We start from the raw sequence: 26,873 nt of genomic DNA, 5'->3' as shown, positions 1-26,873 counted from the left end.
CAGCATTTTGAACACGCCAACTCCACAAGTAATCCAAAGATTTGATTTGCATTGATCATATAAGTAATTCTACAGAGTCATAGATAAGTTCGCAAGGCCTTCGCTATCCATTCATCGTCAAGCTTATATTTTGGCCGACATAACAACCGTAGAAGAAGGTCATTTAGGGTGTTGCATGAACAGAGTAGCAACAGTAAACATGGATTACAGTCGAGAAAATTCTATTGTAGCTCGAGGCATCAGATCATTTGCTTTCGTCTTCTTCGTCCTTCCACAGCTCAGGCCAATTCTTCCGAGCTTGCTCCCACCCAAGGAGGCTTCCTTCCTTGTTTGGATCCCAGCTAGTGGATAGCGTCCCATAAGCAATCCCCAAGGCGGACGTCCCGAAGGAGAGCAGGATGGTCAGCAATGGCAGCCATCCCGGTACTTCCCATAGCTGGCTTTTCTTAAGAAAGCTTTCGAGATACAGCACTCCGATGCCGGACGCCATTGGAGCCCCCACAGAGAACAGTATGCGTCGTATCATCCTATCGAACACCACTTGTGGAATCTCGTCGTCCCCTTCTTCGCTGCGGTACACGCCGTCATCTTCTTCTGGCCTGGCCTTCCTATCTGAGACAGACACACCAAAGCCTCTCCCTTGGGCTTGCAGCCGTGCTGCTCTTCTTTTTGAAGATCTCAGTGCATGGAGAAGATTAGTGTGGTGTACGAGGTTTGAGCTGCTTCTGATCCATGGGAAAGCTCTTTCAGCAAGGGGAGGTGAGGGTAATCCTACTTGATGCAGGAGAGTTTCCATCGTCCACCTAAAGAACAGCACACTTTTTGGCTAGTCTTTGATGCATCATCGACAACCTTATCTTCGGAAACCAATGGTACAGCCTTATCCTCACTAGCTATATTTTTGTTTCTTTATCTTCGTTGATTCTGTGGAAATTTTTTGTCCTTGTGCTATGAAATATCAAAGGTGGTGGAGTTGATCCTCATGTTTGCTTATATGTGATCCAACATGATCTTGTGAGGTTCTGTGACAATCTTCTTTGTAAGATGATCTTCTTATGCCAATTAAAAGACAAGAGCAGAGGCTTGTGCTTTGTGAAATTAAAAAGAATTTCTAAAATAAAAAAGAATTTCTAAAATTAAAAGGAATAAGCCTATGTTGGTCTAATGCAAAGGTATTATCTAAATTTTAGAATATTTTGACAAGTGCTGCTATATGATGCACTATTTTTTAATCTTGGCTAAAAATAGTACATCATATATAAGAAAATATTTTTTGAGGGTCAAATTTTTATTAGGTATTTATGATCTAACTAAAAGCTTAAATATTAAAAAATATTACATGAGTACATGAATTTTTTGTGAAAATTTCAAAAAGTTAGAAAAAAAAATGACACATTGTGTAGGAACTAAATAATTCAGAAAAATATCAAAAAATTCTCTAAAATAAAAAAAAAACATTGAAATATGTCCATTTGGATGGATCTAATGGAAAAGTATCTGTAAAATTTTAAAGTATTTTGATAACTGTTTTTGGATTTTGACCAAAAACAGTGCATCAAATATAAGGAAATATTTCTTGAGAGCCAAATTTGTATTAAGTGCTCAGGACCTAATTAGAAGCTTAAATGTAAAAATAATTTGCATGAGTGCATAAATTTTTATGGATATTTGAATGTTGAGGAAAAATAAAAAAAATGATACACTGTGCAAGAATAGAATAATTCTGAAAAAATTATAAAATAAAAAACATTGAAATATATTTGTATGGATCCAATATAAAAGTATCCTCAAAATTTTATAATATCTTGATAAGTCCTATTATATGATGCACTATTTTTGGATTTTGGTCAAAAATAATGCACCACATATAAGGAAATAATTTTCGAAGACTAAATTTTTATCAGGTGTTTATGACATAATTAGAAGTTCAAATGTTAAAAAATATTACATGAATGCATGATATTTTACTTTAAATGAAAAAAAGAGTATTACCCATTTTACTATTACAAATAGAAAATGACATACTCAAATGGCCAAAACTTGAATCATCTATACAATTTTAAAACATCAAAAAATTTTAAAGAGTCATATTCTCTATAAAATTGAACATGTATACTGACATTTTATATTACACATAATCATATATTTGAAATTAGACATTGAATCATAGTTCTCTTTTCCCAAATCTTCTTATAGATAACCAAAAAAGATATTGATGCTTTATTTTTATTATTATATAACATGAGTTTTACTAGGCTGTCTAAATAATACAGGTCATGTACCTTGAATTATTTATGAAATAATAATTTATAGGTTACTAATGTTTTCTTATTATTTCATAAATAATTAGTATATGTATCTATTACATTGTTGTCTATCATACTATTGAAATCTATCAAATTTATGAAGTAATGAAAGCTGAGGTGGTGTACATCATATCTCCAAATTATTTCAAATAATAAATTATAATATCAAAAAAAATCAAATAATTTGATCAATTGCCTTATATTTAATAGATAAATGAATGACTAAGTTTATTATTATTGCTTCCTCACTTCAACTTGTATAAGATTATTGTTGCTTCCTCATCTAAACTAACTTCATTTTTCTTAATACTATAGATAATAAAAAAAATTAGTTCAAACATTTGGTATCTTATAAAAACTATTAAAAATTTATTTTCAACATGACAATTATCGTCTCGTAATCAATCTTTTTCTTTGAGGTTTGGCCTTCACATTCGACATAGAGAGGGATCCACAGTTTCTTCTCAACTTTCATCTTCGAAGTCTCATTTTCATACTCATTCTCTTTCTTCTGACTCTATTTTATGAAAATAACATATCTGCACCCGAAAATGTAAACGTTGTCGGAGGAAAAGAAAATTTGTTTGCTCCATTCCCAAGGCATTCCTGATGCCAAAAAGCTGCTTACAAATGATGAGATGACATGCCAAGGAATCAACTTTGGCTAAAAGGTTTGCATCTCCAATCTCGTGGATCTGCAGCATTTGTTTAAGTTCTTAGTTTCTTTCAGTAGTTGTTGATGAGAACTGTTAATTCAAACTTTTGTCATGGATTATCTATCCTGAGAGACAAAATAAATCAGGAGCTTTTGTAATTGATAATAACAACTGCTGAGTAAGAATCAGTAATTATGACTGTAAATTTCTTTATCTACTTTTTTTTTCTTTTAGAAAAATTCTTCTGGATATTTGTAAGCATTTCTTAGCTTTGTATTAGTAATTAATGCCAATCGCAGGAATTTAATATCCAATCAAAAACATTCCATATATATATATATATATATATTTTAAATCCAACTCTCTTTATGTGCATATGATATTTTTCCTACTATAGGATATTGTTTTTGGATTTTCAAAATAATAAAAAATTGGAAAATTCATGAGGCAATCATCTCATTCTTTTACTACATTCCACCTAAACACACACCATATCGAGTACGCGAACCACATCGAACCGTGGATTCAAAGCCATCAAATTGGACCGGGTTTGATCTTTTATTGTTCCGCCCCAATTCGAGTACTGCAGCGTTGCGCTGTCTGATAACTGGCATGACGTTACACGTGGCAGTAAAAATGTTTCGGAAACACGTGACTCTATCTCTAGCGACACTTCTCCGTCACGTGCGCGGCATCCTCGTCTCGCCACCACCGGCCACAATGCGCTGCTTGCCCGAAGCACCTCTCCGAGTCTGCGCTCCCACGAAACTATTAGGACGCTAATAACAACAAAGCCACCCACGTTGTGCCATTAGTACACTATTAGATCAATCTCCTCTCTCTCTCTCTCTCGGCTTGTAGTCAACTTTGGTTTCAGATCGCAGGCCAGCTTTTCCGAATGCCTTCGTTTCCTCCTCGTTCTCTTCTCTTCCTCCTCGATTCTATCTGATTCTTTTACCAATACAAGAATTTATATAGGAAGGTGCTTGAGGAGGGGAGAGAGAGAGAAAGAGAAGGGAGGGGGAAGATGTCGTTTTGGAACGGAGGATTCCTCAACAACGAGCTGTCGAAGAAAACGTCCGTCTTCGGCCTCAGGCTGTGGGTGGTCATCGGCATCTGCGTCGGCGCGGCCATCGTACTCGTCCTCTTCCTCATCTCCCTTTGCCTCACATCCCGCCGCCGTTCTCCCTCCTCTTCCCCCCGCAAGAAGCCGCAGAAATCCCTCAAGCTCCACCTCCAAGACTCCACCCCGCCCCTCACCAAGGACATCCCCGAGATCCACCACCACCATCATCAAACCGCCTCCGCTGCCGCGGCCGCCGCCCCCGCCTCGGTCGCCGATGTTCGGATCGACGTCGGCAAGGCAGACCACCGCGTCGTTCTCGCCGACCACCACCACAACAGCCACCCACGGCCCCCGGCGGCGCCGCCGTCCGCATCCACGACGGGGACGGCCAGCGGCGAGACCATCGGGACGCCCTCGTCCATGGGAGGCGGCGGGGGCCCGCCGGAGGTGTCGCATCTGGGGTGGGGCCACTGGTACACGTTGCGGGAGCTGGAGGAGGCCACCGGCGGTCTGGCCGAGGAGAACGTGATCGGGGAGGGGGGGTACGGCATCGTGTACCGCGGAGTGTTGGCGGATAACACCATGGTCGCCGTCAAGAATTTGCTCAACAACAGGTGCGTGCCCGCTTCCCAAATCACAGATCCGTCGATTGCTCGATTTATAGACTGCGTCATGATCAAGTTCTAAAATTTGCCCCGTTTTCACTTGCATGTTTTCGTGTTGTTCCGATTCCAACCGGAGATCAATCGTGCTTTAGATGCTCAATCTACTTTGTGGTGGTCATTGAGTTGAACATGAGAATGTGCTTCCATTCACTTGTGGATTTGTTCCACTGTCGGATGATAATGCATGATTACGATCTGTGTAGTAACTATATCTAAAATTGTTAGAAAGAAAAATCCATTCATTTTTCCCTAATTTTTTTTGTTGCTCTTTTCATCAGGGGGCAAGCCGAGAAGGAATTTAAGGTCGAGGTTGAAGCAATTGGGCGTGTCAGGCACAAGAATCTGGTTAGATTGCTTGGCTACTGCGTTGAGGGGGAATATAGGTATTCTACTCAGTGTGTTGATCTACATTCTAAAGCTTCTTGCTTTAGTTCTGCTAAATGCTTATGATGGGGTAGCTTCTCAAGGAATGATTGTCTGCTAATCTGCATTCTTTGTTTTCTTTGGATAGGATGCTCGTTTATGAGTATGTAGACAATGGTAATCTGGAACAGTGGCTGCACGGAGGCGTCGGAGAAGTTAGTCCGCTGACTTGGGACATCAGGATGAACATAATACTTGGAACTGCAAAAGGGTATACTCCCCTATCCTCTCTCTTACAACCGGACTAGGAGATAGATCGGCAATACTTCATCTTGCCGTTATCATGTTCTTCATAACCTTAATGTATTGCAAAAAATGTGTTTATGAAATAGTATTATTGATGTAAGTATACCAACCACCCAAATGAGGCATCAATCTCACAATCTAAACATGACATTGTATTGGTAATTTACATGTATACTTTGGAGGATTGCATATATCTGATGTTTTGTTTGCGTGCAACTGAACTGAAGACATTTATCGAATAACATGACAACCATGTAGACCTACACAAAGTAGTTGGCACTCAGTAGATGGTGGAGGCCATCAATTTTTCAACCTATGATCATTGGACATGTTCAAGTTCTTGAAAGTTATATTATAGCTAATATTTTATGGCCGTTGTCCAATGTATGCTATAGGTTTCATCTGGTCAGTGACCATTATCAAGTCCTATTTCCAGAAAAAGAAAATTAGTAGGAAATATTTGGTACCAAATATGGCCCATTTCCTAGATGGAAGAGTTGTTCATGACCAGAAACAGCTTTCAGTAAAAACCTGGTTTTGTCTTTTGTTGAACCATGAAATGTACTGTCTCCTCAGATACTTTTTCTTCACTGTTTCCTTAAAAACAATTTTTTTTTTCTTAATGCAATTAAGCGCTGATCATATCTATTATTATTGATGAGATGGTGACACCATTAGTAGCTCTTAAAATATGGTGATGATGTTTACAGCTTGGCCTATCTTCATGAAGGGCTTGAACCAAAGGTCGTCCACCGTGATGTTAAGGCTAGCAACATTCTACTTGATCACCACTGGAATCCCAAGGTTTCAGATTTTGGGCTTGCAAAGCTCTTGTGCTCCGAAAGGAGTTATGTAACAACCCGTGTTATGGGGACTTTTGGGTGAGATTGAGACGAATTTTATACTGAAGCTTCTTCTATTGCAATTCAAGATCTTTGCAACTCTAATTTAGTTGTTAAATGCAGCTATGTGGCACCAGAATATGCTAGCACCGGAATGCTGAACGAGAGAAGTGATATTTATAGCTTTGGAGTTCTCATCATGGAGATTATATCAGGAAGGGCACCTGTCGATTATACAAGACCCCCAGGAGAGGTTACCTTTCCCTCAGAACTCTGACTGCTTAACCATGTTCTGCTTGCTGAAAGAAAAGATTCGAGAGGCCAAAACATGTAAGCGAAATTGATGATTCACTTTTGTGTTTTTCAGGTGAATTTGGTTGACTGGTTGAAGAACGTGGTTGGGGAGAGAAAATCCGAGCAAGTGGTGGATCCTAGGATTCCTGAGAAACCATCTCCAAAAGCACTGAAAAGAGCTCTCCTGGTGGCCCTCCGCTGTGTTGATCCTGACGCACATAAACGCCCTAAAATGGGGCATGTGATCCATATGCTCGAAATGGACGACTTGCTAGTTCGTGATGTGCGTCAATTACATCATCAAAAACTAACCCAATTCGACTCTATCATTATGATTATATCAGTTGCACCAGCTGAACCTTTTCCATCACCTGCTCAGGAACGCAAACTAGGTCGGGAATCATCTTCTACTCGGTCATCAGAGAGATACCATCACAGAGAAGAAGGAAGCTTGAGCAAGCGTGACGATAGGACAAGGTGGCAATGACTTGCACATGTAAGTCACTGGAAATTTTAGCTTAGTAATATTCCAACATCTGCTACCATGTCCCCTCATCTCGTAACAGCTAGGAAGGAATCAAAGGTACTACTTGAATCCTGTTCAGTTTATAATATTTATAGTCAAACTGTAAATTTACAGGTGGAAGAGTTCTGAACGGGAGCATCCTCATCAACTGTCCCAGTTCACAGCTGCAAGAGTAGGTGGTGGTGCACAATGCTCAAATTCCAAGGTCTCCTTAATACTTGTTGTAGATCCTCCTCCTCTACCACTGCCTTCTGATCTTTTGACGTTCCTTGGTGCATAAACGTGTACATGTATGCTCACATGAGATTGAGCTGGCCTGGTCCACCATTTCTTGTGTCCTTTTAATACACTTGGCTTTAACTATTCCGTTCATCATGGAGATCATATTGTTTATATATATGCATGCAGTCTCTAAACAGAGCTTTTTGATCTATGCTTTGCAATATTCCTTCTACAATGAAGCCTATTCAATGATACCTCTCTTGGAGGCTTCCAATTAGGCTAATTATTGTTTGTCATGAAACAGTTAGATTATATTGTCCTTTATAATTGAATAAGATATACTATAGAATTAATTATATTCCGATGATAGATATTTATCAATAGAAAAAAAATATATATTATAGTGAAATTTCTCAAAGGATATCTTTGATGGGAGGAACTCTACTAATAACTTATTCTAGTCTTTACTTTTGTCTATAAATAGATATGACTTCTAGGGATTAAATGATACATGTCATAGAGGATAGGACGCAATTGAGAGATTATAGTTTTTCATAATTTTTTTTAATTATTAATCTAAGTGGTTTGAAAAGATAGAAAGAAAAGAGAAGGAAAGTTTAATTCTCGTTGCATACTAATAGCGGTTTTTTAAATCTAAAGATTGTGCTCAGGTCATCGTAAAAATCGATCTAGTCTTATTTGATTTCAGACATAACATAAAATTTTTTTCATTGTATATAACATATCATAAATTTTATGCTTACAGCATACTCAAATGAAATCGATGAAACCTAACTTGGCGTGCAAATTAGAACCAGGTAATGGTACAACCCAACTTGATAACAATAATATCATCGTTGGTGCACGGTTGGCGACCATATGCAATCACGTGATCTACTACGGTGGGGTGGTGCTACCCTGACGGCCAAATATTTAATGCGTGGGATTTGAATGGGGATTGGGGAGGACTGTCATAACGGCTACTTGATTTAAATTTAAAGGTCCAGTGGAGGCACCACTTGGGAAAAGCAGGGAAAGATGGAGGTGGTCTGACAGCGAAGGCCACCGCAAGCTTCGTCTCATTGGCTGACTGGTAGACGGAATGGCGGGGTGATCGCTTGCGCTCTGCTACGTTTCCGCACCTGAAACAAGAAGTAGAAGAAGGAAAGACGGAAAGATACGCACGACGACGACGACGACGACGACGGCGACGGTGGGCGTCTGCCTGCTTTCGTTGGTTCTCGTCTCGCAAGAAGTGAACGAGACGATCGAGTAGGAGACGTTATCACAGCGTCCAGGCAAGCCCGCGTTACCTCATGATGAAGGCGAAGACCATCGCCGGGTTGCTCGTTTCGAGAAAAAAAGGGTATCCCCCGTAGGGGTACATGCGATGCATTTGCGCATCATTCTTTATGGATTGGACAATTGTAGTGCTCTTTCTTTCAGTTGATTAGACGTGCGGTCCTTATTTAGTACGTCCTAATTGATGAGAAAGTAAACAAAACGACAAATGCAAGTTCCTTGCAGTGTTTTATAGATAGGCGTTGGTAACTGATTGGTGCCACTGAAGTGATATCTTGTGGGTAAGAACTTTAGACAATGAAGCTATCTGCAAGACGTTATGAGACGTGCTAGAAGGGGGAATGAGATTTAAATTAAACGATGTGATTAATATTATTAATAATCATAGTATTTCCGATATGATTTTATTGTTTGATATTTTTGAATTGATACCATTTTCTTAGAAGCACTAATTCATCCTCCTCTTAGTGTCGATTTCGATCCTGACAATTGATATTAGAACCATGTTTCTCTTCGTTGGTTTAACACCTAAGATAGAAAGCTTTTTTCGACAATCTAAAGAGTTATTCTATCATTCTTTCTCCTATATTCAATAGGACGACTATACTTATTGAAAAACTCGAATGAAAATTTTCTTACTTTCTATGAACTTGAATTTATAAAATATTATCGAAAGTGATTTTTAAAAATCTTCTAATCTATAAATTTATAAAATATTATCGAAAGTGATTTTTAAAAATCTTCTAATCCAATGAACGAATAAAATGATTTGAAAAAAAAAAAACTTTTTCCACAGTAATTACGAACGAAAAATTTTATAAAAACAATACATAAAAGGTGACAATGCGTTTACCTAAGGTGGCATATTAGAATATGGAAAGTAAATATGACAATTCTTATCATGGTTCTAAACATTACCTCACTTTTACAGCAAAATGATTAAGTATTATTTGTATTTTGAATACCAAAGCAATAAACCATACACATTATACACGATCTATCAAGATCATTAACCTGACAATACTATAACTACAACGGGTAAAAGTAAGTTGCCGCAGAAAAGCTAAATTTTTACTTGCATGGTGACATTTCCTTGGAATCCTATGTAAATCTTCAGCAGCCACACGAAACCATCAAGATATGTGTTTGATCTTGTCACAACTTTTCTGGATAATTGATTTCAACTTCTTCAATTACTAGATATTTAATCTCTCGGACTTGTCGTGAGCTGCTCGTTAATAACTTCACAAGTCCTCCGACAAGGGAAATTATGTGAAAATGAGATGTGCAGTACAATACGAAGAGCTACTTCCACAGCATACGAGTTGCAAGCTTCCATAAACTAGTCTAGCCGCAAGTGAAGGCCATGATGGTCGAATTGGAGAACAGCCAGTTGCAAATATTTGTATCAGCAGAAGAAATTGATTGCAGCTGGTAGAATAGAACAATGTGCTGGAAGAAATCCTAAATGTTCACCGTCAGATTGAACATAGATATCACCTTTGGACATCTCCTCAACAACTTCAATTGACTTCACGCTGCACAAATTATTAATCATATAGATATGGCATCAGATACATTTCCAAAAATCAAATCATGGAGTAACACGAAAGTAAAGAATTCAATGTATGAGGCTTTCGCCAATATGGGTCTAGCAGGGTCAACAAAGAAGCACAAAGCAGAAAGTAAGTAGAAAATGGCCAAAGTAAAAAGTAGAATGTAAAACACTACAGAACATTATGTTTTCTGAGTCAAAGCAATAAAGAAATTCAGATATTATAACAATACTAAAGAAGGATAAGAGATGAAGAAGCAAAAGCTTCCACCACAACAATCTGCATTGCTACCTAACCATAATTGTTCTCAAAGTCATCTGTGCACTATAGATTTGAGTCGAGAGAGAACCATTTATTGCAGCAATAAAAATAAATTGAGCAAACAAGTTACCCTACCGACCTTCATACATGTAGCATTGCTCAAAGCTTCAAACTGCCAAAATAAGCAACATATTTATAACAATATTAATAGGCACAATAAATTATAGCGTTGAATAACAAAACTACTTAATAATACTCATCTCTCCAAGTTCTGTAAAAGCACGGATTGCTCGATCAAGTCATTCGAGACCAAGTAGTGTCATATATCATGCTAGAACAATATCTGCACCAAATTTTTACCTCATACCCTTCCTTGTCATATCAAGGTTACCAAAGCTGGCCAAGCCCTAATATTTCATTGTCACACTCTTTTCTTTTCAGAGGTGCGTACGGCATGACGCGTATGGTTAGTTTATCCCAATCTCTACCTACAGATTCATATTCTTGATTTGGTATAACTTCTTTATCTACATTCTACATTTACCATTTTGTTCTTTTGGATGCTTGGCACTTGCATCAATGCAGCAAATGTCAATGCCATGTTCGGCATCAAATGCTGACTGGTGTTCCTAACATAAGAGAGCTATTTATAAAATTGAAAGATTATCTTGATACTTCTTGTACCTTAACTATGAAATAAAACTTTGGGTGACATGCTTAAATCTGTACAATATGGAATAACCACTAACATGATCTTTGACATGCAAATCAAAGCAGAACTTGCAATCAATCCAAACTTCAAAACCAGCTTCTCAATAAAATAGATTGTTGTTTAACAACATCTCATAGACATAGTTTCCCTGAGTGAATTACCCATGAAAATCATGCAACATGGGATGGTAAAAGCTTGTTTGAGGGGACAAATTACCTTCTCAAACATACATTTTTCTCTGATAGATGAGACCCACTGTATAATTTGTGCAACTTAAGTACAAAGTCATACCACTTGAAGTCTTGAAGAATCACAACCTATGATGTGCAAGAAGAACAGTTAAAAACAGTAACATTATTTTAACTAAATCCAAAAAGAACAAGACAGAAGAGAAAACTCAAAGCACCTCCAATTTTCCATTAGATGGATCAGCTGTTGGGGTTATCTTCATGCCACCACCAAAATATTTGCCATTTCCTATACAAATAGCAGTGACTTTATGAAATACTTCCCAGTCTCCACCATTTATCTATAATGTAGGACACAGTATAAATAGAAAGTGTCAGAAAGTTTAAAAAAAATTAGATCACTAATTATCATACATGGATGTTCTCTCAATCTCACAAATACTCAAGTAGAACACTGACCTTGACTTTCAGATTCCTATTTTCATGCCCAATAAAAGCCCTTAAAGCTCCAAAAACATAACATAAATTTCCAAATCCTTTGTACTTGGAAGCATAATAACCTGCCTTTGCACTCCTGTATGTTTATTACTCAGTATTTTTGAGCCGCAGATTATATCACTTTTTAATCAGTGAACTTTAGGCTCTTACAAGTGAATATCAGCAACATTAATAAAGAAATGTTGTTCTCCCGTATGTGCAGTAATAATGCCGACATCTATTTTTGATTTAAACCCTGCACAGAAAACATGACATAAATATAAAAGAGGAGAAATTCAAGCTTATAATTATCTATTTCATTGAATCTGCCAGAACATCAGGGACACAATTAAAATTCTATTTTCTAGAAGAACTACAAGCTTGTATAAGGCATCAAACATAATACAATCTCAAAAATGTCATAGTAATCTGGAGGTGAACCAGAGAGTCAGTGAGTAGGTATTATCTAAGATGAATGCTTTCATCTAATGAACAAACAATTCTATTTTACGGCAAAATTGACTAATTACTAATCTCCATCTGTTTGCTAGTTTTCACCAGGAAAATATTGAAGATCCATTCATCTACTGACAATGGATTTTCTTATATCATCATTCTTAGTTTTAGTATCACAGCTTATTGGGTTTCAAATTTTTGCATGAATCAATTTGCTGATCATTGATCAATTAAATAATCATAAATTTTGAAAGAATGACATTTCTCAGAAGCACATCAATATTCTTGTCAACAAGTACTCTTCAAAATTAATGAGACCTTAAACTTTAGTTATCCTACAGATCCAGTGATAAGTACGTCAGTTAAACATAGAATTAAGCATTCACCAAATCCAGTGTTTGGTTGTGACTATGCAAATACACATGCTATACACTTTTACATAATGAAATGGGCTGGTCCCCTCTTTCTACATCTTAACTAAAGCATGCCCAGACTGGTCAAACTTAAAGAACTAAATCAGCATAAATCGCCTTATTATCTTTCATACTTCTAATAACTTGCATTCACTACTTTATCATGCACATTTATGAAAGATGCCAATTGGAAAGGGAGAGATTTAAGGGATGTCACATATTAACTACCATGTTTTGGAGACACATCAAGCATAGTGACCAATAATATGAATAAAACAAAGATGCAAAGATAAGATAACACTGTCCATGCTAATGAAATGCACTTTTGCCCATCTTTGAAGACCCAAAAAGCTATTTTGAGGCAAAGGTGCATGTGCATCTAAGCCTAACATGAAAAGTCCCATGCATGGCTAAAAGATCTCAATAGAACAAACCACCTTAGATTACCAAGAAAGTATTATTCATTTAGTTAAACAATATTCAATCTTGAGTTCACATATTAGCTAAATTAATCCATTTGCATGATGAAGGGGCAAATAACTTAATGCATATTCTGCAGATTAGAAACCTAGATGAAGCTTGAAGGAAGTAGGGTAAGCAGAACCACCTCTTTTAATCCTTTCTATCGCTTCGTGGGGGTCATTTCTCCTGGTTTAACAAACCATACGGAATTGTCATTAAATAATAACACCAAGCATGGTTTAACAAACCATATGTAATATCAATTTAACGAATAACACCAAGCAGTTATGGAATCTGAAATAAGAAACATGCATGAGAGAGGACAAAACATACCAGTGAAATGTCCTAGCAAAATCTGAGCCAGTTCCAAGAGGAATGAGCTGAAAAAACAGAATATGGTTAAACCACCCTAGCAATTTTTGATACAAATAATTGAAGATGCAGAGACACAGCAAAGTGAGAAGATTCATCTTCAAAACTAAATAATAGCACTAACACCAAGTGTCGTTGAATATCCAGGGCCCCGTTCAAGAGCTGTCACTGGTTGCCCCACACAAAAGAAGCCATTGATGACCTGTTAGTATCAGAAGCATACAAAAAATGAAGAAATATCCAAACATGTTTAGCACCTAGTATATCTCCAACAGCGCCAGCCCTTACGAAGGTGCTTCCATAGAAGAAAGGGGAAAAGAGTGTATTGCCTGATGAAAACAGTAAAACTAAGACAATATGCTGGTTGCACTAGCTGTTTGTCATCATCGCTCAGATTCACAGAGTTGTTAGATTTCTTTGTGCAGGTAATTCAAGTTGCAGAACTGGTTAAGTGACCAGACTGAAGACAACTGTGATATGTGCTAAAACTGCACCAGGATGGCAGATGTTAAATGCACATTCTGTTGATGGTGCTGTATTTTGCCAGCACAGGAATAATACCATCAACGGGCTACCTCATCACATGTATTTGTATGCCTTCAAGAGAAACAGTGAGATATCCATACTTGGGAATGTGCTACTACAGGGAATTTGTATGCCGTTTGACATCAGAACATTAAGAGTGGTATCCGCGCTCACTGATGTTAGTAACTTAGTGTACAAATTCATGTTGATGTCTATTTGTTTGAGAAAAGTTGTTTGATGCATCAGCATTTTCTTTTCAGCATGTCACATGCCAGAGCAATCTTGCATGGCAAATATGGTAATAGGTAACAGAAATAATAATAAAAATATGAAAAGATAACTTATATTGAGCTTAAAGCCTTAAACAGTTAAACCACTGTTATATAAATAGAACTCTATATCCACTAAAGAATCTTTTAGGCAAGTCCACCATAAGGATGTTGAATAATAACTCAAGAAGCAAGCACTAACGATCAGTTATCTTTAGATAAGTACTCTGACCTCATGAAGTGTACCATCACCTCCAACAGCAATTACAGCATCCGCCCCCTCCCTTATTGCCTACAAAGGCCCATCAACGAGTGATTCAGTAAGAAATAAAAAAGGTAATATATACAAAATTTCATTAAATATACTAATTGACCATACTTCCAATAAAATTTTCTACCTCCCTTGTTATGTCCACACCATGAGAAGGAGCCGAAGTAATATACTCACATATCTGGCAATAATAAGCATATAAGAAAACACACATTAATGGCAATAACAGAGTGCAACGTGCAAATCCTGGCAAAATACTGCTCAGAACTTACATGAAACTTATTTTGAGAAAGAATTCAAAATAAACCCAGCCGAAGTTCTAATTATATGAAAAGGTTTATAATACAACAATTCTTAAGATAACAATTAAAAAGTGCAAGTTAATAGGCAAAAAGATGCAACCACAAATCTGTAAATTAAAATAGTACCAATTTCCTATATGGTGAACAAAAGTGCATCAAAATAAACAGCAGTCTAAGAAAAGAATGCACACGAGATATCTTTTTCATCCTTTTAATTTGATGAGCGATGCATTCCTTTTAAAATAATAAAAGAATAATAAAATAATGTTTTGCAAGCAGAGCTTTCTCTCCAGTAAGCATAATATAAAGCTCATAGATTTTATATATGAGAATAATGGATCAAAGAAGGATTTTCACTTTTTGCAGCACCAGGTTACACTGCCTCCATGCAACACTCCATAGTCTTATGGTCTGGTGAAATAGGAAGTTTCAGACAAACATGTTGAAACTGCTAAATTTCAGGTTTGTATCGGTTCAGAATCTAGAATTTCAGCAGTAATGCCTGTCAATTTTTTTTACTCTCCCTTTCATCCGGAGACCATGAGCTGCATAGTACCATCTTGATACTCACATCACCTGGAGCCAAGTATTTCATCAGCCATCTCACTGCCAGCCACTGCTTCATCCAGAAATGCAGACTAGTCTAGCAAGGTTATCAGCTTCCATTCCCACTTTCTACCGATGATAATGAGATAGAATCACTTTGATTCACTGAAGTAGCATTAATACCAACCATCTACTCTCAACACTGAGTACATCTACTCTCAAGTCAACACTGAGTATGAGAGACGTTCTTAACTGCTGAAGATAAATATGTTTGCCCCCTTTTCTATTTGTGCTGCCAGAATAGTATGTACCTCGTTTGGGATGTTATGGAACGTGGCACATACTTTGCTGATGCACTAAAGTCACTCAAAGATATTAGAACAACATTTGATAGCAATCATGGGAGAACAACTTGTGCCAAAAAAACAAATTCTTAGGACAATTTTGATGATACTCAAGTTCAATATGATAATTCTCTGTTGTAAGCAAGGATTTCACTTTCACATAAATAATATATGCAGTACATGGGGTATCAAACAATATTCTGAATGTCCCACATGGAGGCTTTCGCTTTGAAGTTTTCATCAAACTCAACCATCCAATAAAAACAGCCGATTGAACTATTGAAATGTAAGCAACATGTGACACATGAATCTACGTTTCGAAGTCAAGTCTAAATATCCAACTAGAGATTAAATCATTAAGAGAATATCAGATTTAATTCAAGAAAATACTCAAGTCAAAAGACTTATAATGAATCATGTAGCTAATAATCCATTTTATTATAAGAGAAAGTAATTCTAGAAAGACCAGCATAAGATACTTATCTCCAATATTACCAATATATTAGGATCAATAATATGAGGAATCCAATTCATTATGCTTCAATTAAGGATAAGTTAGTCAAAAGTTCCCATGATTTGGGTTTGATGAGTTGGAAACCAGATGTTATGTGCTGGAAGTACAAAAGAAGAAGAAAAAGAGCCCTGTACTGGAAAGGAGATTATATTTGCATACAAAGGGAAACTAGGAAAAAATGGAAAAAAGTGAAGATCAGAAATCAGATAGAACAATGACATGGTGCTTATGAGCTGAAGAGAACTAAAAAAAAAAAAAGAATGGAAAAAGTTCAGTTTACATCTACTTACCTATCAAAATGCGACACCACCATAACAATTAAAGATGCAAATCTGTATATCTCCGATCTATATTGCATCAGAGACATGAAGGTTTTAAAGTGTGATTACTAAGATCATCTCAAGTTGTTTTTCATTATCCTTATATCCTGACATATAGATATGTAACAAAAACTAAAACGTTACTGCACATATTTTTCAAGGTTAAAACCATTGTCACGTAAACTGAGATGGGCTTGTATCAGGAAAAATGATAAATTTTCTGTTTTAGTCGAGGGCAACAACACAACTGCAAGGCAAAACCTCATTACAAGATGTGGTCCTCCATCTCAGTTCGAAAATTATGCAGAACAGACATAGACACAATATAATGGTGCATAGTGGAGGATATGGCCTTCATTGGCAAATAATTAGTTTCAAGGAGAAAAAGATAAAGAAAGATACACATAACAGAAGGAAAGCATCAAGGCATAGTGACTAGAAGACGAACAACCACCCAAGAGTGACATGACATAAATAATTTTCAACATCATAGTTATCAACAAAGAGGTCAATCGTCGAACAACTGGTATGCAACATATAAAATAAGAACAACTCCGGCTTTAGAACAAAAAGCAAAAAGAACCGATAAAATAACATAGAGGGCAGAACAGATCACAGGATAAAGATCATCAACAAGGACGCAGGCTGGTGTTTCAGCAACCAAACAGTGGCATAAATAAGGGCATTATACGAAGAAAGCGAGCTCACGTTGCAGTGCCCACCGAGCCGAGTGCGTAGATGGGGCAGCAGCTTCTTCCATTCCTTGCCTGTCCGGCCATTAGCACCTGAATTCATCCAAGGTTTAGGGACAGAGTAAAGAACCGAAGAAGAGAACTGATCGATGACGAGAAAAGAGAGGAGAAAAAAGAGAAACCCTTGGGGTTGATGATGAAGACGAAATTCTTCTTCGAACGAGAGACATGATCGTCGGCGAGATCAGAGACGTCGAGGGAGCTTGATTGATTCGCTCTTATCGATAAACAGGGCTTCGGCATTGCGGCCGCCGTCGCGAACCTAAACGCCATTTTTAAACCCCTCCACCGAGAGAGAGAGAGAGAGAGAGAGAAGGAGAGAGCGGTACTCGCTGCGTTTTATTGCTCTGCGCTGTCGATTTGGTAGTACGGCTTTTAAAGGTTCGAGAATGGAACCGAGAAAAGCAATTAACCAATAACTTGTTTCGGCTAATTTGGTGGCATTGCCACAACACGTCGTCTAAAATTTATAGCTATTCTTGATAGATTTTTGTCCCCTTTCGAACAATTTATAATCATATCTGCAATTTACAAAAATTAATCGCTTCTTCCGAAACCGATTTTATATTTTATAATTGAAAATACTCGATATAAACGTGAGCTTAGTTTTTCCTCCCACTAGCTGTGGTTGCACATCCATTAAGTTTCAGGTGCAGGGTGGGAAACTTAATTAATCGCCCCGAGCAATTGGATGGAAACGGTGTGTGACCCACCGCCTTGGCAATCCCCGCCAAACCCTTGCATGATCCAAAGCGAAGCAAGACAACAAAACACGTCAATTTTTAAGTGCACTATTTTAGTGCTAGTCGACATGTCTCAAAGGAAGACCATAATACCATATCAATTTAATATTTGGGAAACAAAAGATCCACACCGGTTACAAAACCATAACGAATCGATTAAAACTCACAGCTTTACCACAATTTTGTACTCGGATAACTTTCTACTTTACCATGCAATCTAATGCAGTGTACCAGATAGTTTCTAGTCTGGGATTGAGCTGCTGATGCACCACGTCCGCATAACAGCAATCTGCTGCTGCCTGCAAAATTTCCAGTCTCTTGATATGATGTGTTCCAAAGCCCCTTTTTTTTTTGTGCGATGAACTCGACACAACCTTACAAAAATTCAAAATTTTCTTGTTGAAGATAATCCTACAGGAATACAGTTCTCGTGAGGAAACTTCAAAATTCAAAAATGCTAAGGTTATATAGTCCTATTTGAGCAAGCAAATTCTACAGTTTCATATGCATTCCATCTTAAGCAATTTCTCTGGTAAAACACAATCGCTCGTGCCCAGAAAATTGTACATTCGCCACTTTTTCCTATTCCATGAACATGTAATGGCTGTTGACATCAAAAATTTATCTATTTTGTAATTTCAATCTGGAGACTACAAGATATCACCCACCGATGCATTTGCTGACACACACTATCTACAGCATATGAGCTTTAATATCATATAGTTGAGACATGACATGATAAGTTGAATTTTGCAATCCATATAATGAATGCATTGACACATTTACCACGAGACAAATGATTGTATCTACCAGTTGCATGCATCAATATATTTGATCAAATTCAAATTTCAACTACCTTTGATTCCAGTTGGACGGAATCAAGTGCGGAGGTTATAAAACCTAGAACAAGAATAATCTAATAGAGGGGTTAAACACTGTTAAAACTGTGCAGAAAAGTTCCATTTCTATGTTTCTTTATATGATCAAACTTGAAAATGTCTCTGACCACAGTCTACTACTAAGCTCAGAAAGCTGGAGAGTAACTCTTTCATTGCTTATTTCATCTCAGCACATACAACCTACTTTGAGATATCAAATTACACTTAATTTTAACACTAAATAATCCATGTTTCATTGCACATTTGATCTCCAACAATTTTAATTCATCAACATTATGTCATCACGCAACACTTGTGAACAGTGAACTATTCCGGGCAGATCACTATTCCACTGTGCAACATGTGGCAGATGGGATAAGAGATTAATTGTCGTTCGACCATTTAACAGGAACAGTGAACACAACTCAGAGGTCAAGATCACATAATCTATAATTATAGTAAAAGCTAAACCTACAAACAATTTCTGTGCTATAGAGTGTCAGCAAAGTCCATCGAAAGTGCCTCACCCAAATCTAGTATGGTTGCCTCGTGAGGAAACTTTGACCATCCTACCATCGCCCATATATCATGACACTGTTATCAAATGTGAAACATAGGTAATTTATGATGCACTGCTTCAGAGATTTTCCAGTACTCTTCCTATGAAATTATCAAGGTGAATTTAGTGGTGTTGTGGCTTGAACTCGATTGAGCAAATCTTGAGGTAAGAGCAAATAATTAGGCTAATATAAGTCACTCCCAACAACAAAAGAAAGTTGGAGGTTTATAGAGACACTAAGAAATAAATGTATAAAAATTCTAAATGTTATATATGATAGAAGATATGTTTTTGTTGAAGTTTATTGATATGTTCTCCCTATTTATACAGGTTATGAGGGAGGATTTTCCTCAACAAAGCAACGAAATTTCTTCGTGCAGTTGGAAAAATCTTATCTGCTATCGTGCCCCCGTAAGATGGTGCTCCTATCAAGGATGTCGATCTTGGACCGATGCAATGAAAATAGTTTACGGGGGAGAGACTTCATGAGTAAGTCTGCTAGTTGATTAACTGTATGTACATAAGAAACACTTAGTTAATGTCAGACAACTTGATCTCGCACGAAGTGAAAGTCGATGGTAATATGCTTCATGTGGGAGTGGAACACTAGATTGACGCATAGATATATAGCTCTAACATTATCACAATATACTGTAGAAGTAAGAGTAGAGTCGATGTTGAGTTCCTTGAGCAGATTTATGACCCAACTGAGTTCTGCAGCAGCGGTGGCGATGACATAGTATTCAGCTTCAGTTGTAGAACGTGCGATTGTCTTTTGCTTCCTAGAACTCCAATTAATTAGATTAGCTCCAAGGAAGACAATATACCTAGACGTGTATGTTCTATTATTAAAATTTCCTACCCAATCAGCTTTACGCCAGTGTGGAAATGTTTTAGCTTGAGTGAATGTGGTGGGTTCAATGGTCTTAGGTGAGAATTCTGTGATAGTATGTAGGTCAAGGACTTGACGTGGTTTAAAAATACCACTTTTTGGGGCATATTGTCATTGGATGTCTAAAGGCTATGAGATTGTGAGGTTGTGTTGTTGGTATAAGCGGTGGAGAGTCATTGACACTGGCCGGGTCAGGCTAAGGTACTTCAGTGTTACTGGGTTTAGAAGGAGGTAAAAACAATGGTTGTGTTTCTGAATGTATTGCCTTATCAATAGGGGAAACTTGAGAAGAAGGGAGTGGAGAAGTAATGGAGGGAATGGACAGTTGCTGAACTAGAGTAGCAGTAGAGTGTGGATCCTGAGGGGAAGAACTAGACGATGTCATGGGGAGGTTCATCCAACAGGATCAGAGGTATACTGCAGTGATGAATGTTTTTTGGAGTGGCTTACACGGTAGGAGACTCATAGTTTTGGAAACGAAAGGTAGACTCCACAAAAATAACGTGACGTGATATAAAGACTTTTTGGGTTTGGGGGTTGTAGCATCGGAAAGCATTATGTTCAAGAGAGTATTCTATGAAGATGCAAGGCTTAGATCTTGATGTTATCTTATGGGAGGCATAGAGACATAACCATGGATAATATAAACAACTAAATACTTTGAGTTTCTGAAGGTTTGGAGGTTTGTGAAATAGTGTTTCAAATGGGAACTAATATTGTAGGATTGGAGTAAGCATACAATTAATAAGGTAGATTACAGTTTGAAAGGCTATTGACCAAAAGGTTGGAGACATGGAGGCCTTATGTAAAAGTATGAGACCAGTTTCAACTATATGTCGATGTTTGCGTTCGGTATAACCAACTAGTTGAAGAGTATGTGGGGGTGACTTGAGGTGTTGTATACCACAAGCTAAGAGATACGATGTCAGGGCTTGATATTCACCTCCACTATCAGAGTAACTGTTTTGATTGTAAATTGAAAGTAGTTATTGACCAACTTACTAAAGTTGCTAAAGATTATGGAAACTTCAGATTTATGGTGAAGATGATATAATCATGTGTACTTAGTGAAATAATCCACAAAAATGACATAAAATCTAAATTTGTCAAAAGAAAAGGTTAGAGCAGGGCCCCAAACATCGGTATAAATAATTTCAAACGATTTAAAGTAGGATATGGAGGATGTGTCAAAGGATTGTCTATAACTTTTATTGCTAAGACAAGCATCGCAATAAGTTATAAAGTTACTTGACTTAAAAATGAAAAAAGAATAACGAGAAAGTAATTTTTGCTAGATAAGGGATGAGGGATAACCAAGACGATGATGCCACACATCAATTGGAGTTGCAACCAAAGAGTGAACAGTGGGTTGGGTTATTTGTGGAGTTGACGACCATTCGTAAATGTTGCCTCTATTCTGGCCTTGGACCAAGGATGTCCTCGTGCTCAAATCCTTGACAAGAAAATAGTCAGGAAAGAATTCAATTGAAGTATTGTTGTGTTTGTAGAATTGAGAAACAAAAATGATGTTTAGTTTAATGTGAGGTGCACACAGAACATCATCGAGTATAAAAGTTATGGTATGTGAATTAAGTGTTATGGAACCAATATAAGTAATATGAATTCTTTTACCATCACCGATGATGATATCTTCATTTCCGCCATAATTGTTGTGGATGGATAAGTTCTGAAGATTAGAGGTAATTTAATGAGAGGCGCTAAAGTCTACAGTCCAATTAGGTTGACTAATAGCCGAAGTAGTCATGAGGTTCGCCTAAGGCCACCGTGATGGACCAAGGAGTCTGAGTCGAGACCGACAGACTTTCGCTGAGTGTCCGACTTTATCACACAACTGGCAGACGACTCTTTGTTGACTTGTGAGGTCAGGACGCCAGGGCCAATGGTTATTAGAGTTGCCACATTGATAGAAATGTTGATGATGCGAATAAAGGGGGATTTATTTGGGGCCCATAGGGTTAGGAGATATCTTGGTCAAACCTTTATTGACATTCTTATTGTACTAGTTGCTCTTCCTCTTGGACTTTTGACTGACTTGAGCTGTGATGGTTGGTCCGGACAACCTGTCCTCACGCTTAAAAAATGTCTCATAGTCAGTCAACTTGTCTAGAGTTCTTCAAATGACATTAGTGAGTCGCGTGCCCTAATTGTGATTGTCAATTCCTTATACTCGTCTCCTATGCCATTAAGAGTATGGATTATGACTTCTTCGTCACAAAGGGAATGACCTATCAAAGCCAAGCCATCGATGATAACTTTGATATTTTGTAAATAATCAACAAAGGTACTTCCCTCTTGTTTTGTTTTCATTAGAATGGATAGAAGACTAAGCATGCGAGTACACAAACAATTTGCCAACGTTGTTTGTAGCTTGTACCATGCTTCTACAGCAATCGCACATGAAGATATCAGTGGGGCGACAGATCTAGCAAGTGAGGCTTGAATAGCTTGGAGGATGAGACGATCTTGACATAACCATAGTTTGTGAGATAGATTTGGTACTGGATTAGGTTCTCCGAGGATGTTGATCATTATTGGTGGACAACTGAGAGAGCCGTCGACGTAGCCTAACAAGTCATATCCAAATAGGAGATTAGAAAACTAGATGCACCAGGATAAGTAGTTGCCACCTTTTGATAACTTGAAAGGGATTAGCATGATAGCATTGATGGAGATAAGTCCTGTATGTGGAGAAGTACTATAATTCCCTATAGAAATAGTAATTGGAACATCAGAAATAGATGATGAAGATATTCTGAGGATGTGTACTGATTCGAGGGCTCAAGATGAGAGTTTACGATAAAACAATAGAAATTGGTTCATGTACTAGCTGATTTGGTTGTGTAGCAGGAGGGATATAGAGCAAAGTTGTAACTCTCCTTTCTACAAATTTTGCAGTGAAGGATCTTTGTCGAAGAAGGGGTTTGGGCAAGCAATACTCGGTGGGTTGAAGGTGCGGCCTGCAATCAGAGAATCACAACCACTGGAGGAGGAGAAGCAATAGTATATTACAGTGGAGATCTGTTGGTGAAGAGCAGCACTCGTGAACGTAACACTAGAGGCGCCACTGTGACACAGAGTGGCAATGGAAGAAGACAGTCATCATTCACCAAGGAGGAAAGTGTTGATCTGATCAACGTCACCGGAGGCGACAAATCCGGGCCGAACCATAAGTTCCTTTTAATTTTGTCGTGGCAGGGAAGATGATGCAGCACTTGCGCTTCCCTTGGGAGCGTCGTCCACGGGGAAGAGAGAAGAAAGAGGGATGCTGCACTAAGGGGAAGGGGTCACCTTGCGCACAAATGCAGGTTGTCGGTCATCAAACACCCGCTTGGGAGAGGAGAGGAGTACCTGCTTAGCAAAGATCCTTCACTGCAAAATTTGCAGAAAGGATAGTTGCAACTTTGCTCAGTATTCCTCTTGTTGCACAACCAAATCAGCTAGTATAGGAACCAATTCCTTATTGTTCGGTCGCAAACTCCCATCTTAAGCCCTTGGATCAGTACACATCCTCAGAATGTCTTCATCATCTACTTCTGACGTTTCAGTTACTGTTTCTGCAAGGAATCATAGTACTTCTCCATATACAGGACTTATCTCCATCAATGTTGTCATGCTAATCCCTTTCAAGTTATCAAAAGGCGACAACTACGCATCCTGGTGTGCTCAGTTTTCTAATCTCCTATTTGGATATGACTCCCTGGTCCATCACGGTGGCCTCAAACGAATCTCATGACTACTTCGAGTATGAGTCAACCTAATTGGATTATGGACTTTAGCGTCTCTCATCACATCACCTCTGATCTTCAGAACTTGTCCATCCACAACAATTATGGCGAAAATAAAGATATCATCATCGGTGATGGTAAAGGAATTCCTATTACTCATACTAGTTCCACAATGCTTAATTCATATACCGTAACTTTTACACTCGATGATGTTCTGTGTGCACCTCACATTAAACGAAACCTCATTTCCGTTTCTCAATTCTACAAACACGACAATACTTCAATTGAATTCTTTCCTAACTCTTTTCTTGTCAAGGATTTGAGCATGGAGGCATCCTTGGTCCAAGGCCAGAATAAAGGCAACATTTATAAATGGTCGTCAACTCCATAAATAACTCAGCCCATTGTTCACTCTTCAATTGCAGCTCCAATTGATGTGTGGCATCGTCGTCTTGGTCATCCCTCGTCCCTTATCCAGTAGAAATTACTTTCTCATTATTCTCTTCTCATTTTTAAATCAAGTAGCTTTATAACTCATTATGATGCTTGTCTTAGTAATAAAAGTCATAGATAACCCTTTGACACATCTTCCATATCCTATTCTAAACCATTTGAAATTATTTATACCAATATTTGAGACCCTACTCCAACCATTTCTTTTGATAAATTCAGATTTTATATTATTTTTATAGATTATTTCACTAAGTACACATGGTTATATCCTCTTCACCATAAATATAAGATTTTCACAATCTTTACTAACTTTAGTAAGTTGGTCGAGAAATACTTTCAGTCTACAATCAAAACAATTTACTCTGATAGTTGATGACGGAGGTAAATATCAAGAGATGACATCATGTTTCTCAGCTTGTAGTATACAACACCTCAAGTCACCCTCACATACTTCTCAACTAGTTGGCTCTGTCGAACGCAAACATCGACATATAGTTGAAATTAGTCTTACACTTCTACATCAGGCCTCCAACCTTTTAGTCAACAATCTTTCAAACTACAGTCTATCTTATTAATCGTACACTTACTCCAGTTCCACAATATTAATCCCCATTTGAAATACTATTTCACAAACCTCTAAACCTTCATCAACTCAAAGTATTTAACTGTCTATGTTATCGATGATTACATTCCTATACCTCCCATAAGATAACATTAAGATCTAAGTCTTGCATGATAAAAAGTGTGAGACCTATTTCAATCTTAAAAAACATATATTCTATCAATATGTTCTGGCAACTATAATTAACAGCATCAACATGAAGATACGTGTTGATGAAGATACATCAAAGCAAATGGAAATGCAGAAGGACTGAAAAAGACACTCGTGATAGGACATTGAAATATATTACTTCACCCAAAACTTGAGGAACATGTGGATCAGCCACTAGAAAAGGATGTTCAATGGGTGGATCAGCCACTAGAAAAGGATGTTCAATGGGTGGATCAAGATCATTAAGACAATTCTCTTCAGTTTGTTTCCCTGCATAGGTGGTGAGGACATATAACTAATCAAGAAAAAAGTCTAAAACACAAGAGGTGTGACACTCATCAGAATGCCTTAATACAAGCAACCTAACAAATTCAATTGGTGATATCAAAATAACATGGCAAAAGATCAAACTCGAATGGAACAAAAAGGAGGAAGTAATACTTTACAAGAATTCCTTGAAGGTCTTCCGAGTATGCTTTCACAATCTTCCCCCTCTCTCCTTTTTTTTGTACCTATTAATAACTAAGGATCTTTCTAGTTATTTCAAAAAGAAAATTATAAGCTTAAGGAATGATATAAAGTTGAGGGGTACGAGTCAACCTCCATTGACCACATCATTCTCCAGTGCATCTTGTCTAGACTTAATTTGATCAGGAACATCTCCCTTCGATGCTTCTACCAAATAGAGATGATTGAAACAGAATACGACACAAGATAGTAAAGAGCACAACTCGATATTGAGTATCAGGATGTCTATGCAAGTGTTCCAAAGATTGATCATTGATCAACGCAAAAAAAAAAAAAAAAACTCATAAGTAATACTCGATTTCATAAGAGAATCACCGGTTTGAATATATATTGAGGAAATTGTCAAACTGAGAGGTGTCAATAATGCAGTTTTGAAAGATCTATCTACGCCAATACTGTCCTTAATGCCTTGCTCGTCTTTGCCAAGGCCTCGCCATCGTCCCATCCCTGCAAGAAAATACGCGAGCGAGAAGTTCGGTTTACCACCATCGTTTCAAGAACGAAGAAATGGCAATGCGATCGATCCATCTATCCACGGACGAAGATGAGGGGAGAGAAAAGGATTCAATAACCAAGAATGGTACAAAAGTAGGAGCCGAAGCAACGATTATAAACAGATGTCAATTGGTAGATATGAGCAAATGCTTCTGAAAAGGAGATAACAAACCATTTGCCTCATGAGGCGGAAGGAAGCGGACCATGCCTTCGGTCCAGCGGCAGAGGCCGACGCCAAGCCCGTCGCTGCCGCCGATAGATCGCTGCTTCCGGGCCGTCGGAGATCGTTCTTGCCACGGGGGTTCCAGATCCTCCACCGGACCAGAGTTGCTTTTCTTGGCAAAGAAGGAGGAAGCCGACTTGAGAGAGAGACCAAACGCCTACGAGGCGAGGCAGCCCGAACCAGAAGTAGGGCCCATCAGAAGCTACACGTAACGACTCACCAACTTACGTAGGCCCGGCCCCTTCTTATCTCATTACATGTCATTAAGGTTGACCCCAGCCCAAAATGACAATGTA

General features: G+C 37.9%; 4 protein-coding genes across 5 annotated transcripts; 1 reads left to right on the top strand and 3 right to left on the bottom strand.

The window, feature by feature from the left end:
* Window positions 1-29: 29 nt before the first annotated feature.
* LOC135596833 (uncharacterized protein PAM68-like) lies at window positions 30-864 on the bottom strand. The gene has a single exon (XM_065089037.1). It carries the CDS (start codon window positions 794-796, stop codon window positions 245-247), a length of 552 nt encoding a protein of 183 aa, XP_064945109.1. The 5' UTR covers window positions 797-864; the 3' UTR covers window positions 30-244.
* Window positions 865-3,708: 2,844 nt separating this feature from the next.
* LOC135596831 (probable serine/threonine-protein kinase At1g01540) lies at window positions 3,709-7,455 on the top strand. The gene is made up of 8 exons (XM_065089035.1): window positions 3,709-4,642; window positions 4,972-5,076; window positions 5,205-5,327; window positions 6,073-6,243; window positions 6,328-6,457; window positions 6,572-6,781; window positions 6,878-6,994; window positions 7,139-7,455. The coding sequence occupies exons 1-7, from the start codon at window positions 3,990-3,992 to the stop codon at window positions 6,983-6,985; spliced, it is 1,500 nt and encodes a 499-aa protein (XP_064945107.1). The 5' UTR covers window positions 3,709-3,989; the 3' UTR covers window positions 6,986-6,994; window positions 7,139-7,455.
* Window positions 7,456-9,414: 1,959 nt separating this feature from the next.
* On the bottom strand, window positions 9,415-17,693 carry LOC135596830 (sphingoid long-chain bases kinase 2, mitochondrial-like). Of its 2 annotated transcripts, none has more exons than XM_065089032.1 (12): window positions 17,411-17,693; window positions 17,245-17,321; window positions 14,638-14,691; window positions 14,472-14,531; window positions 13,570-13,647; window positions 13,407-13,453; window positions 13,180-13,259; window positions 11,914-11,998; window positions 11,725-11,839; window positions 11,484-11,606; window positions 11,294-11,394; window positions 9,415-10,086 (listed from the first exon to the last, which is right to left on the bottom strand). In XM_065089032.1, the coding sequence occupies exons 1-12, from the start codon at window positions 17,559-17,561 to the stop codon at window positions 9,957-9,959; spliced, it is 1,101 nt and encodes a 366-aa protein (XP_064945104.1). In that variant the 5' UTR covers window positions 17,562-17,693; the 3' UTR covers window positions 9,415-9,956. The 2 variants fall into 2 exon arrangements, with proteins under 2 accessions (XP_064945104.1, XP_064945106.1); XM_065089034.1 differs by having other exon boundaries at window positions 13,219-13,259; window positions 17,411-17,689.
* A 411-nt stretch (window positions 17,694-18,104) lies between these two features.
* LOC135596829 (uncharacterized) lies at window positions 18,105-26,722 on the bottom strand. The gene is made up of 5 exons (XM_065089031.1): window positions 26,527-26,722; window positions 26,175-26,306; window positions 25,932-26,006; window positions 25,773-25,843; window positions 18,105-18,405 (listed from the first exon to the last, which is right to left on the bottom strand). Exons 1-5 carry the CDS (start codon window positions 26,558-26,560, stop codon window positions 18,232-18,234), a joined length of 486 nt encoding a protein of 161 aa, XP_064945103.1. The 5' UTR covers window positions 26,561-26,722; the 3' UTR covers window positions 18,105-18,231.
* Between the last annotated feature and the right edge of the window lie 151 nt (window positions 26,723-26,873).

This window comes from Musa acuminata, chromosome BXJ1-11 (genome assembly GCF_036884655.1).
Source record: "Musa acuminata AAA Group cultivar baxijiao chromosome BXJ1-11, Cavendish_Baxijiao_AAA, whole genome shotgun sequence".
Classification (NCBI taxonomy): domain Eukaryota; kingdom Viridiplantae; phylum Streptophyta; class Magnoliopsida; order Zingiberales; family Musaceae; genus Musa; species Musa acuminata.
The sequence above is the reverse complement of the archived record's forward strand: the minus strand, read 5'-3'. Positions and strand labels throughout refer to the sequence as shown.